Here is a 14,514-nt window from a genome sequence, read left to right on the forward strand (position 1 = left end):
TCAGATGCAGCATTATGTGGCACAATCTATTGGAAAGGTGCAAATGTACTGGAGAGTGAAGAGGATGTTTAAGAAAATGGTTCCAGGGATGAAATGTTTCAATCAGGAAGAAAATCTGAAAAAGTTGGGATTGTTTTCTTTGGAGGGAGTTTGATTGAAGTTTAGAAAATCAGGGGTCTGGACAGAGTGGATAGGGAGAAACTGTTTGCAATTGGAAACGGGTTGCGAAGCATAGGGCACAGTATCAGTCTTTTGCAAAAGAAGCAAATGTGAGGTGCAGATAAATACTTTTTCACATAGCAAGCAGTTCAGGCACAGAATACAATGCCTGAACTGTCGTGGAGATAGGTTCAGTTGAAGCATTTAAGGGGGCTTTTGATGATCAGTTAAATAGAACAACAGATAGGGTTACAGTGAAAAAGCACACGATTGGCAGCAGGTTAAAATGCTCAGACAGCTGTGGCAATTTCAATGGGCAGAATGGCCTCCTTCTGCACCATCACAATTCTATGATTTTTGGGGTATATAATTCCAAACTTTTACCGTTTTTATACAACAAAAATGTGTTTCCTGATCCGAGTCCCAGTGGTCTGGTATTTATTTAAGATTAGGATGCCGGATTCTTTTTATTAAGCTGAGCGGCCAGTGATAAGCAGTACCTTTCTTGCCTGATTCTTTAATTAGACCATGCCATATAGGATTAGAATGAGGCCACTCTGCCCATTGAGTCTACTCTCCATTCTGTAATGTTAAAAGATTAAATGAGAATCTCTGTCTGGACATTCATGTAATATTAAAGGGTTAAACTGCACTGCCTTTGGGTGGGGACGACAGCCATAAAAGAATGAGGATGACTATCCATTGTAATTTACACTTCATTTAGACAGTCATTTGCTATTACTCTCCTGCTATTGTCAAGTTAAACTACCAATTCGATTTCTTCCATTCAGAAATGCTTTCTGGCCAGAGGTATGTCGCATCTGAATTGTCTTGGGAACTCACTGAGTCAGGAAATTGTCTGCATAACGATTCCCCAGGATTAGGGCATCAGCATTTGCATTATTCCTGAGGATGATCTCAGCCTGCCATTGTACCTGGGGCTGCATATGACTGAGTAACATTGGGTTGTCTTGAATGGCATATGACTGTGGGGGAGTGGCCAGAGTATCTGTGAGCATTGCCACTGACTTGTATAAAGTGTTATCTTTGTTGAGTGACTCACTTTGATCCAACTTCGCACGCCTGCGAGGGGGGGGTTGGTGGTTTCCTAACTTGTACAAGCTTTAATAAACTTTAACTGTTTGCAGAAGTTGGCGTGTGCAAATTGCATCTCACGTGCGAAACCTTGGGAAATGAACCTAACAATTCGACCTTTGCTGATATGCTTCTCAGTTCCATTCTCCTGCCTTCTCTCTAATCCTTGATCCCCTTACTAATCAAGAACCTTTGTGTCTGTTTGAAATACATTCAATGATTTGACATCAACAGCCCTCTGTGGTGATGAGTTCCACAGATTCATCACTGTCTTGCTGAAGAAATTCCTCCTCAGCTCAGTCCTTGAAAGGATTGCCCCTTCAACCTGAAGCTGTGCTCTCAGGTCAGAGTCTCTCCCAGCAGTGGAAACATCTTCTCCATGGCTCATTTATCCAGGCCCCTCAGTATTCTGCAAGATCCAATCAGATCTCCCTGCTACAACCTTCGAAACTCTGCCGCATCCCAAACGCAGAGTCCTCACCTGCTCCTATGACAAGACCTTCATTCCTGGGATCATTTTTGTGAGCCTCCTCAAAGACCAGGAAATTCTTCCTTAGATATTGGGCCTAAAAGTGTTCACACTACCCCATTAGAAAGGATACTTTCCTTGCACCAATACCAATTAAATTATTATACTATTTTAAACATCTGGATCAAATCAACTGTCAGTCTTCAGAACACAAGGGAACATAATCCAAATACTCAAATGTTTGAGCAGAATACTGACAGATTTCTTGAAAAAACTCTTAGAAGGTATATTGCTCACAACAGGGAAGGACTGGATAAGAGACTTGCTTTAATAGGACCACTAGTAAAAAGATTTGTGGGATTTTCTAATTTGGCTTTATGACCAGAGTCAACAGCACAAAATCGGTCTCTCATCTTCACACTCGGCCTGTGTTCTAAATCAGCGGACGGCAGAACAAAGCAGAATTATCCCCAGGGTGACAAACCACAATTCGGAGGTCATGGTCAAATCTTATTGTTTAGTGCAGAGAAAAGCGAGCTTCATTCTGCATCTAAGTGTAGTTGCTCTGTCCTTGCTGTTGCTAAAAATGCCCTGTTTTCCAGCTACAGATAGTTCCTCTCCATAGTCAAAAACAAAATAATAATTCTATTGTTAGAAAGAAAACAAAATCAGTGAACAAAAGGAATTCTTACAAATTTCAAACAATCGCCCTGAACAGTAAGCCCATTGAGTGTGTGTTGCCTGTGGAAATGTTTCTGAGCATACCTCTCCTCTGTGCAATGCCGTTTCTCCTCACCATCTATTTCTATTTCTATTTCTGCTGATCTCTTCGTCATGGTTGTGCGATCTGGAACTCACAATCTGTGTTTAAAATAAAATGAGAGACATTTTTCAGCAAAGAAAGTTCTGCACAATTAATCTGAGAAATGAAGCACATGTGAAGGGTTGGGAAGCTGCAGAAATAAATTGAACTATCTGTCAAAACAACTGATGCAGCAGTTTCCTACCACAGCATTATTTTATTCTCTTTGCCCTCCCCAACTCTATTCTCATATTCAAGGTGCTGATTCACATTGCTCTTTGGAGTCCATTCTTCACATGACTACTCGTGCATATCTTTCAGATTAGATGCAAACCGAATCTCTCAAATGGATGTGAAATATGCTGTGGCATTATTTTGAAGAGGGTCAGAGGAATTATCCCAGGCGTCTTTCAATACTTAACCCTCAATCAAAATTACACAAACAAATTATTTGGCCATAATCACATTGCTGCTTGTGTAGTTGTGCTTCCCAGATGACAAAAGTGACGACATCTCAAAAGTAATCAATTAGCTGTAAAGCATTTTAGAATGTAAAAAAAGTGCTATATAAAAGCAAGCTGAGTCCGAAACAGCTGCAGTCATTTCAGTTGGCATGACATGGCACTGGATCACTCAGTTTATTCATGTAATGACATTATTTTAGGAGTGTGGGGAGTGGAGAGAAGACAGAACCTCAAAGACACTTTCAGACAAAATGCAACTACTTACATTTCCGCATCTTTGGATAGAGTAGTGCCCTAGACCTGGAATGAGGTTTAAGGTACTTTCAAACTTAATTTGCTGTTTCATGTATTTCCAGATCTACCCTCAATCAAACAATAGTAATGTTAGTTTTTGGGTGTCAGCTTAATGATACATCACGCAGCTGCTGTTTGTCTTATCCAAATGTTAAGATCAGCAGCTTGTCACAAGGGGTTTAAAAAAACCGGTTTCAGAATCTACCACAACCTCCATGGTTAAAGGCAGTGATTAGCTTGGCAGTCAGTTATACTGCTGGAAATGTGTTGCTGGAAAAGCGCAGCAGGTCAGGCAGCATCCAAGGAGCAGGAGAATCGACGTTTCGGGCATGATCCCTTCTTCAGGAGGAGGAATCGTCTAAACGTCGATTCTCCTGCTCCTTGGATGCTGCCTGACCTGCTGCGCTTTTCCAGCAACACATTTCCAGCTCTGATCTCCAGCATCTGCAGTCCTCACTTTCTCCTAGTCAGTTATACTGATTGAGAAAATCCATTTTCACCGGTAGGAAATTACCTGATGTTAGCCAGGGCTACAGGTGGGGCACTTCAATTGGTTTCAGTTAGGAACAAAGAATTAACTGTTTCAAATTAACCCTCAGCACAATATAGAGGGAACATAAAAACTTGAAAAAGGTCAATTTTTTCCGTGCTCTGATGTGAGCAGAGAGGCTGTCTCGCCAGCAAGAGAAACAGCTGACCAAGTGTCCGCACATGTAACATCTGCACCAACGGCATAAACTATAAACACCCTGCTCTTTTAACATCACATTCCCAATTTGGTTTTGTAAATCACACAACCATGTCTGCAACAAAATACATCTGACTGCCAGATTTGTTTTTACATTAATGAGATTACGACATAGCATTTTTTAATGCACCTAACAAATTAGATAGCCCCAAGTCTTCATTCAGCAGAAAAGCCCAAATCCTGTAGATAAAGGCTTTTTGAATAGTTACACTTAAGGTTAAGGGAAACAGTCCTTGGTGACCTAACCTTATCCAATGTTTGGCTTAGCAACACAGAGCAAAAACTCACAGTTTTAATCTCTAACACTCTAATGTTAACCCATCCTAGTAAATTTGATGCTACAATTAACCACAACACAGCTGGTTTGTTGTAAGAGAGGGTGAGTCAGGCTGGAGAAAGGAACTAGTTTGTGAGTCCAATTGCTTTTTTCTAATCACAAAGTGCACAAATATACTGTATTTTGAGTGAGTATAAGGATCAATAGTGGTCAGTTAGATAGGATGCAAGTTTTAGTACAGGCCACCTGTGGCTGGATACCAACAGGAGCCCTAATTTCCTTAAAGAAATTAACACTTTTGGCAAACCCAAACGAAGGGTCTCCCAAGTGCAGCTCGTGGCTTATAAGTCATGTTTTCTCTCAGTGGGAAATGTCAGTATGTAGCTGCACAAGGCTCAGCCACTCTCTGCATCACACCGAACTCAGATGATGAGCACACACAAATCAACCATGATGCTGGGGAAGGGGGATAACATGAAATCCAACATAATCAATTTAAACATCTTTCCAGCAATCAAACTTTGCATTAATTTTACAACAGTGTTTTTCCTTAATTTCCAAACCTGGAAATTTACATTTATATTTATAATCCTTTACATTTATAATCCTTCTCCACATGCTGTCTTAAACCCTTATAAATAACCACAAATGTGTCAGGACTTAACGTCATTCAGCAATATTAGCTCATAAATGGCAGATTATTTTTCTTAAATTAGAGACATTTAGTTCCACTCTCAGTTTCTCTCCTTTCTTCAAGGCAATTTGAAATTAATTCAGCTACATTGCAAAGATAAGTTATTTCTGATGAGACGAGAGAAAAGTAAAGACAACTCTGCAATGTTCATTAGCAAAATTTAAAGTCTGTAAAGAGCTAATCTAAGTAGATTGCACAGACATTCAATAGGGAATTCAGCAGAAACATTTTTGTATTGGGATTGGTTAGAATGTTTAGGATGGCAGTGCTTTGGAAGCAGTTCAGAGGTTTATAAGATTAATACCTGGAATGAATGGTTTGCCTTATGAGGCAAGGTTAGACAGGCTAGGCCTGTATCATTTTGGAATTTAAAACAGTCAGGGGCAACTTAACTGAAACATAAGACCCTGAGGGGACTTGACTGGGTGGATGCAGAAAGAATGTTTTCTCTTGTGGAATGATCTAGCACGAGGGATCATAGTTTAAAAATAAAGGAGCACCCATTTAAGACAGCAATGAGGAAACTTATTTTTCCTCTCAGAGGGTTGAGTGTCTTTGGAGTTCCCCCTCAAAATACAGAATATACAGGAATGCAGAGCGGAGATTAAATCAGATCAGCCAAGATCTTATTGAATGAGTGGAGCAGGGGCCATATTTGCATGTTCATAGAACACAAAACTTGCCACCACATTGCTATGTGCCTCAACTACCCAAAGGTGCTTTTAAAGGGGACTGGAAAAACACATAAGGAACAAAAGGTTGACCTCATTGTGATAAATAAAGTGAAATGAAAGAAAGCATGCATGGTGTATAAACATCTAGCAGTGATCAGTTAGGCTGAAAGGCCTACTGCCGTGCTGGAATCCTATGTGAGTAGGAGATGAGTGAACAATCTAGATTGATGTTGCAATGTAATAGTAAGAGTGCTTCAGCACTGGAGGTGCCATCTATTGGGAGAAATATTATACTGAGACATTGTCATCTGTTCTGGTGGTTGTTAAAGATCCTATTTTCTTCTGAAGAGTAGAGTTTTCTTGGTCCCTGGCCAATAATTTCTCATTCAAATGCTAACAGGTTAATCAGCTATTCGTCATATAGCTGCTTGCATGATATTGGCCTACATAAGTGCTTTCCTTAAGCATTAGTTACAGGATCAGACACTTCAATACAAAACACATATCATTATAAATGCACATACTGAAGTGCGAACCTAGTCAGAAGAGGAGTGACAGCTGCATTATCACTGAGAAATTGGTGTACAATTCAAAAAAAAAATCCAAACAAGCAATGAGAAACAACATAAAAATGGAAAATGCTGGAAGGGCACAGGAGGGCAGTCCATTTTAAAATGGGAAAAAGGAATTTAATGAGTCAGGTGAGGAGACTTCAATTGAACCTATGATGGAAAATCAGGATTGAAGATAGTATTTGGAGCTGCATACATCAGCTTGTCTCTGTTTCAATTTAAAGATCACACAAGGGACATACTGCACAATAGTAGCTGAAAATGTCACCTAATTAAATCCAGTGTGACCCAGTAATTGTAAAAACTGTAAAACCTAGGAAGAATTCCTTCAATTTTCAGATTTCAAATTACTTAAACAAACTAGTTCACAATAAAAGTACAGCACATTCCTCAGTCTCCATGCATTGTGCATGTAGACTAAACAGTATCTAGATTTTCTCTTGAAATCCTGCCAGCAATGCTGTAATACTCCATGGGCCAAAGTTCATTGCTTGATCAAGGCTGAGCAAATTAAATGTAGGAGCAAAATCAGGAATACTGATGCCAAGGTTTCAGGAGAGGAAGACTGAAACTCAGAAAATATCCCAAGATTGGCAGTCCAAGGGAACTTAACAAGTTAATTAAAAGGAGACAGTGTGAAGAATCTTGATTTCAACATAGTGAAGATGTAAGGAAAAGCCGTTCCTTCTCTGTCGTTGGGTCAAAATTCTGGAATTCCCTCCCTAATGGCATTGTGGGTCAACCCACAACAGGTGGACTGCAGCAGTTCAAGGCAGCAGCTCACCCCCACCTTCTTAAGGACAACTGGGAATGAGCAATAAATGCTGACCCAGCCAGTAATGTCCACACCTCACAAATGAATTTTTAGAAAATTACAGAAGATTTTGCATTTGTATCTTAGACAAAATTAAGATGATGATTAACCATAGCAGCACTGATTAGTACACAGGGATCAGGAGGCAAAGAAAAGGATAGTTATCAAATGACTACTGAACTCAGCACAGTCCTTATTAAATACCACAATCTTCATGTGCATGAAGACTTGAACCTCGGATAATGTTATTTGTTCAATGACGCTATTTGGAGTTATGGATTTGCAACCTTTATAAAATACGTCATTGTATTTTTAATGCCAGTTTTAAATCACTGTCTCACTAACAGCAGGTTTGACTTAGGCAACACCACGATACAAATAGTGGGAAGCAAAGTGGTAATGGCTCTGAGTTAATAATCCATAGTCTACCACTAATATGCTGGGATAAAGTGGTTCAAATCCCACCAGGGCAACTAGTGGCACTAAAATTTAATTCATAAATCTGAAATTAAAAGCTTTTTTCATGGAAACACTAGTGACATCATTATTGATTACCATTAAAAACCCAATTGATTTACCAATTTCTTTTAGGGAAGGAAATCTTGTATCCTTGTCCGGTCTGACTTTTTTCATCATTTATGCAAATGATTTGGATGTGAGCATACGAGGTCTAGTTAGTAAGTTAGCAGATTCTGGTCTCCTTCCTATCGGAAAGATGTTGTGAAACTTGAAAGGGTTTAGAAAAGATTTACAAGGAAGTTGCCAGGGTTAGAGGATTTGAGCTATAGGGTCAAAGGCTGCATAGGCTAGGGCTGCTTTCCCTGAAGCGTCAGAGGCTGAGGGGTGACCTTATAGAGGTTTATAAAATCATGAGGGGCATGGATAGGATAAATAAACAAAGTCTTTTCCCTGGGGTGGGGGAGTCCAGAACTAGAGGGCATAGGTTTAGGGTGAGAGTGGAAAGATATAAAAGAGACCTAAGGGGCAACTTTTTCAATCAGAGTGGTAGGTGAATGGAATGAGCTGTCAGAGGAAGTGGTAGAGGCTGGTACAATTGCACCATTTAAAAGGCATCTGGATGGGTATATGAATAGGAAGGGTTTAGAGGGATATGGGCCAAGTGCTGGCAGGTGGGACTAGATATCTAGTTGGGATATCTGGTCGGCATGGACCGAAGGGTCTGTTTCTGTGCTGTACATCTCTATGACTAACAGAAGATTCCAGACTCTCAATAGTCAGCAATGTGATTGACTCTCTACTCCCCTCTGAAATGGTGCAGCAAGCCATGCTGTTCAAGGGTAATTCGAAAGGCAACAAATGCTTGTCTTGCCAGAAACACTCTCATTCCATGAAAGAGCAGAGAAAAGGGGCTGCTGCTCCAGGATTCAAATAGCCAATGTTACAATAGGTTGATGTTTTGTCAGATTGTAGCCTTAGACATTTATACAGGACACAAGCGGCCCTGCTAGCTTCTCTCCTCTAGTCAATGGCATAGAACGACTAGAAACGTGAAAACCAACACAGCACGACCCTTTAGTATTGTAGCAAGATGCTACAAGTGTTTTTTTTTCCCCCAATCAATCTATTCAGAGATGTTACGATACACTGCTGGAGCAGGTAGGACTTGAACTCAGGCCTTCTGGCCCAGAGGCAGAGGCACTAATACTGTGCCATAAGAACCCGAAAGCAGGTCTTTTTTCAAAATTTATTCATTCACAGGATGAGGGCTTCGCTGGCTAGGCTGGATTTTATTACCCATCCCTAATTGTCCAGAGTTTACAGGTCAACATGGAGTCACACATAGGCCAGACCAGGTGAAGGATGGTAGTCTCCTTCCCTAAGGATGTTATTGAACAAGATGGGTTTTTCCCTGACATCTGACAATGAACTCACGGTCATGAGAAGACTTTTAATTCCAGATTTTGATTGAATTCAATTTCTGCCATTTCCTGTTGTTGGACTTGAATCTGGATTCCCAGAATTACCAGGGTCGCTGGATTAATAGTCCAACAATAATACCGAGGCTACCATCCCCCCTATAATTTTTAGGCTTGTCGCAAATGCGCTAAAGCTCTAAATAATTCGAACACCTGAGGAAATACACATTATAGAGCTACTTTGAGTGTAAATAATTCTGCAATATAAATGGAAAATGAGTCAATCCTGCTTTTTAAGCAGGGCAAGCTGGAAGAACTATTGAAGCCATGGCTGCCATCTACACTCAAGGAGGTGCAATAGCAAGAACAAATGATTTATTAGCACTTAGCAAAATCACATTCTAGCTGTAGCACAGGCGTTTGATGCAATACTGCAGTATTGGGCAGAAAATCAAGCTGCGCAAGTTAAATGCAAAAATTTATAGGAAGTGATACCCTCATCAATCACTTGTTCTAGTAATTAGATGTCCACAATCACATTCATGGAGCATAAAACAAATTTCACAGATTCCATTATAAAGACAAAGGTTACACAACAAAATTCTGTCTAGCAGACTTACTATGTAAAACTGAAACTTTGATCTGTCCAGGTCTGAAAAGGGTTGGAAATTGAGCCTGATAATACACTGGAAAGATGGGAAAAAAACAGGAAATCATGTGAATTCATAGCATCATAGCAATAATTTCCTTTCATAGTAAGCTTTTAATGCAATAAAATAAGTGCACTATCAAGGAAAGCCTGATTAAATTGGTTAATGTTCAAATACAACTTTGAAATGCATGTTTTTAATTTTTACAGTTATTCTTGAAGTTAATCTATCAAATTTTTCATTATTCCAGCCGTCTCACAATCAACTTCGGTCGATGGCTTTTCACTTTTGGTGGTCAGCTGTATCAATCCCAGACGGACTAAAATACACAGGGTATGCTGCAAAGTCAAAAGCCAAATTAGAAATCAACTACATTAAAATATAAACTGCATGAGCCAAAAGTTAAGTAAACAACTGTAGACTGGATATTACCAAGCCATATGCAGGACTATCAGAAAACATTGCATCAAGAGCCCAGGGTAATTGGGCCACACAGAAATGATTAAGAACTACACAATGTCAAATTTCACAGATAATTTCACACTTAGACACTAAGCTAAAGGCAGACTGGCAATGGTGCAACGAGCAGTATATTTAAAAATCATTCATTTAAAACACATTTCTCTCAGTAGCACTGATGCACTATAGTCTGCATGCTCCATCTCTCTTTTTCAAAACAAAATCTGCCTCAAAAGTAGGAAACACCTCCAAGTTGGACACTAGCTGCAACTTGTTTCCACTTTGGCTTTAAATCCGCTTGACAACCACAGATCTCACTTCCTTTGTGACAATCTAGCCAGCACTATGTCACCCTTATAATTCATTCGAATGTGGGCTTGCCAACCCTCTTTGTTCTGAAAAGGAACAGTACATCAGAACAAAGCGGCACGGTGGCACAGTGGTTAGCACTGCTGCCTCACAGCGCCTGTAGACCCGGGTTCAATTCCCGACTCAGGCGACTGACTGTGTGGAGTTTGCACGTTCTCCCCGTGTCTGCGTGGGTTTCCTCCGGGTGCTCCGGTTTCCTCCCACAGTCCAAAGATGTGCGGGTCAGGTGAATTGGCCAAGCTAAATTGCCCGTAGTGTTAGGTAAGGGATAAATGTAGAGGTATGGGTGGGTTGCGCTTCGGCGGGTCGGTGTGGACTTGTTGGGCCGAAGGGCCTGTTTCCACACTGTAAGTCTAATCTAATCTAAAACAGTGTGCAGAGCCACTCCAGAAGGTGTGTAAAAGTTAACCATGTTGGTGTGGGGTTAGAGTCATTTATCAAGCAAGACGGGATACAAAGCAGGTTTAGAGGGAGGAGAGAGAGAGAAATGCAGTGGCAAAGTTGTAATGTCACTGGGCTAGTAATTCTGAAGTAATTTTATGTTCTGGGAATGTGGATTTGAATCCCACCCAATGAGATGGTGAAACCTGAATTCAATAATAAAAAAACAAGAATTAAAAGCTAGCTTAATGGGGACGATGTGACCAGTAGGCGAATGGGTTCACTAATGTCCTTAGGGAAGGAAATCTGCCAATATACAACCCCAGACCCGCAAGTGATGCATGGGGGAATTTATCTGCCCTTTGAAGTGGCCTAGCAAGTCACCAGATTGCGTCAAACTGCTGCAGGTCTAAAGAAAAAAAATGAAACTGGATCGAAATCACCTGGCAATACCTCAACATTGACTCCATGAAATCTCTCAGCATCAGCTCACACAGTCCAGGAAATCTTTGGCTTATTACTGCTCCTTGGCCACACTCCTCCATGTTGAACACCACTTGAACGGAGAAAGGCAACCAACATTCCCACTGAGTTGTGTAGCTGCTCTAAGGTTCCACACATGGTGAGTGGAATGTGCAGACCAATCATAGCACTAACTTGGATTTTGGAAATTGATGCCAGGTAAAGGCCAGAAGGTCTGTGCAGACAGGTGGAAATTTTGAGGAAATGCTTGTGCCAGGGGACAGAATATAATCTCGTTAGGGGATTTGAACGTCCATCACTAAGAGTGTTTTAGTAGCATCACTGAGCTTGCAAGCCAAGTCCCAAGGACATAGCTACTAGACTCAGGCTGTGGCAGGTGTAAGGGAACTAACTACTTGAAGACTACGTGATCTGTCCTCACCAACCTACTTGTCACAGATGTTTCTGTCCCTCGCAGTATCTGATCAATTGACTGTCATTCAATCCTCCTGGAGACAAAGCCCCATCTTGACATAAATGATAACCTCCATTATGTTATGTGCAACAGATCTTGACAAATCTAAAAGTAATTCAAAATTGAACATCCATGTGGCACTGAGAGTCTTCAGCAGAACTGCATTCAACCAAAATCTGCAACCTCATGACCTGACAGGACCCCACCCTAATGCTAAACCAGGATGATCTCCTGACTGGGTGGTAATAATGGGTGGGACAGACATGTCAGGAGGAGCATGTGGTCACTTAAAAATGAGATGTCAACTTGGTCAAGTTACACACAGGCCTATTTGCAACCAACAGATCAGACTGAAGCTCTGCAGTCCTGCCACATCCAGTTGTGAATGTTGGTGGATGATTAAACAACTCACTGAAGGTCAATGATGGAGGAGCCCCACACATCTGTGCAAAAGACGAGACGAAAGCATTTACACCCATCTTTAGCCAGAACAGCCAAGTAGATAATCCACCTTGTCATCCTCAGAGGTCACAGCATCACGGATATCAGTCTTCAACCAAATTAGTTCACTCCATGCTTATCATGAAACACTGGACCCTGCAAAGGCTATGGGCCCTGACAACATTCTAGTAACAGCACTGAAGACTTGTGATAAAATGCTGGCATTTATCTGACAATGTGGAAGAAAGTCCAAATACTCCACAAAAAGGAGGACAAATCAAACCCAGAAAATTATCATCCAAAAAGTGATCTCAGGTGCCATCAGCGATGTGATTAAGCAGCACTTACCCAGGAACAACCTGCTCACTGATGCTTAGTTTTAGGTCTGCAAAGGCCATTGAACGCCTGATTTCGTTACAATCTTAGGCCAAAGATGGCAAAAAAGGTGATGAACTCCAGAGGTGAAGTGAGTGACTGCCACTAGCATCAAGATGGCGTTGATTAACTATGCCATCAAGGAGTCCTGGTAAAACTGGAATCAATTGAATCGGGGGATGGGAAACTCTCTGCAGGTTGGAGTCATACCTAACACAAAGGGACATGGCTGTGATTGTTGGCAGTCAATCTGCCCAGCTCCAGGACTGCAGGTGTTCCTCAGGGCAGGGTCCTAGACCTAAACACCTTCAGTTGTTTTATTAATGACCTTCCCTTCTTCATTAAGGTCTCAAGAGGAGATGTTTGCTGACATGAGCTATAGGGAGAGAATGAACAGGCTGGGGCTGTTTTCCCTGGAGCATTGGGGGCTGAGGGGTGACCGTATAGAGGTTTACAAAATTATGAGGGGAATGGATAGAGTAAATAGGCAAACTCTTTTCCATGAACTAGAGGGCATAGGTTTAGGGTGAGAGGGGAAAGATATAAAAGAGACCTAAGGGGCAACCTTTTCACACAGAAGGTGGTACGTGTATGGAATGAGCTGCCAGAGGAAGTGGTGGAGGCTGGTACAATTGCAACATTTAAGAGGCATTTGGATGGGTATATAAATAGGAACGGTTTGGAGGGATATGGCCTGGGAGCTGGCAGGTGGGACTAGATTGGGTTGGGATATCTGGTTGGCATGTTTCCATGTTGTACACCTCTAGGACTCTATAATTGATCAAAATACCATGACAAGTAGGTACAGAAATAGGCTATCTGCCCTCAAGCCCATTCCATCATTCGATAGGTTCATAGCTGAACCGACACTCGTCACATCCACTTTCTTATCCTTTCCCCACAACCTTGGATTCCTCCGACTGATCAAGAATCTATGTTTTTCAGCCTTAAATGTACACAGGAAATCTTCTGTTGGGCTGTCTGTGGCAAGGAGCTTGAAAAACTCCATTCTGAGAGAAGGAATTCCTCCTCTAGGCATAGAAAGGGCTGACGCTCAATGTCCCCAGCCCCCAAGTTGAAATGTAGAATATGAGGGGGCATGCCTTTAAGGTGAGAGGAGGAAATATCAAAGGAGACGTGAGGGGCAAGCTTTTTTTAAATTTTACAGAGCACAGTAGAAATCTGGAAGATGCTGCCCGGTGTGGTGGTGGAGGCAGATATGTTAGGAGCGTTTAAGGGACTTTTAGATACAGACATTATTATGTAAGGAATGGAGGGATACGGACCATCGGCAGGCAGAAGGGATTAGCTTAATTTTTGTGTCATGTTCAGCATGACATCATGGGTGCAAATGTGTTGCTGGTCAAAGCACAGCAGGCCAGGCAGCATCTCAGGAATAGAGAATTCGACGTTTCGAGCATAAGCCCTTCATCAGGAATGTGACATGGGCCAAAGGGCCCACTCCTGTGCTGTACTATGTATAGGTTGTTCTGCAATAACATGCATTTTGTGAACACGAATTATTATAACATGATTAACAAATTGGGGACATTGTTTCTAAAGCACAAAGTTATACAGCGAGTGTATTGGTTATAACGCGATTATGACCCCATTAGTTTAAATGGTGTTGCTATTGCACGATTTTCTTGTAACACAGCATTGCACGAGAACAGAACTACCATGTGATAGTAGAAATGCCTGTAAACCTTAATTCAGAGATTATGCCCACTGGTTCTAGACAACCGCATGTGGGGAAAACATCCTCTCAGCATTTACTCTGTCAAGACACTTAAACGTCTCAGTGAGATCATTTCTCATTCCTCCAAATTCCACTGAGTCACAACCTGTTTAACCTTTGCTCATAGGGCAATCTATCCATCCAGGGATATCCTAGTGAACCTTCTCTGAACTGTCTCCAATGAAACAATATCTTTTCTTAAATAAGAGAATCAAAAACTGCTCA

At 41.3% G+C, this 14,514-nt stretch overlaps 1 protein-coding gene across 3 annotated transcripts in view; it reads right to left on the bottom strand.

Moving 5' to 3' along the window:
- The window catches only part of gabpa (GA binding protein transcription factor subunit alpha), a 69,235-nt gene that overhangs the window by 39,982 nt on the left and 14,739 nt on the right, over positions 1 to 14,514 (bottom strand). For 2 of the 3 annotated variants that reach the window (XM_060833226.1, XM_060833224.1), the window contains exons 2-3: positions 9,560 to 9,625; positions 2,489 to 2,584 (exon numbers count right to left, since the gene is read on the bottom strand). In XM_060833226.1, the coding sequence (XP_060689209.1) occupies positions 2,489 to 2,559 (71 nt within the window). In that variant the 5' untranslated portion in view covers positions 2,560 to 2,584; positions 9,560 to 9,625. The remainder of the gene's footprint in view (positions 1 to 2,488; positions 2,585 to 9,559; positions 9,626 to 14,514) is intronic. The other variant, XM_060833225.1, reaches the window with a different exon arrangement.

This window comes from Hemiscyllium ocellatum, chromosome 12, assembly GCF_020745735.1.
Source record: "Hemiscyllium ocellatum isolate sHemOce1 chromosome 12, sHemOce1.pat.X.cur, whole genome shotgun sequence".
NCBI classification, from domain to species: Eukaryota; Metazoa; Chordata; class Chondrichthyes; order Orectolobiformes; family Hemiscylliidae; genus Hemiscyllium; species Hemiscyllium ocellatum.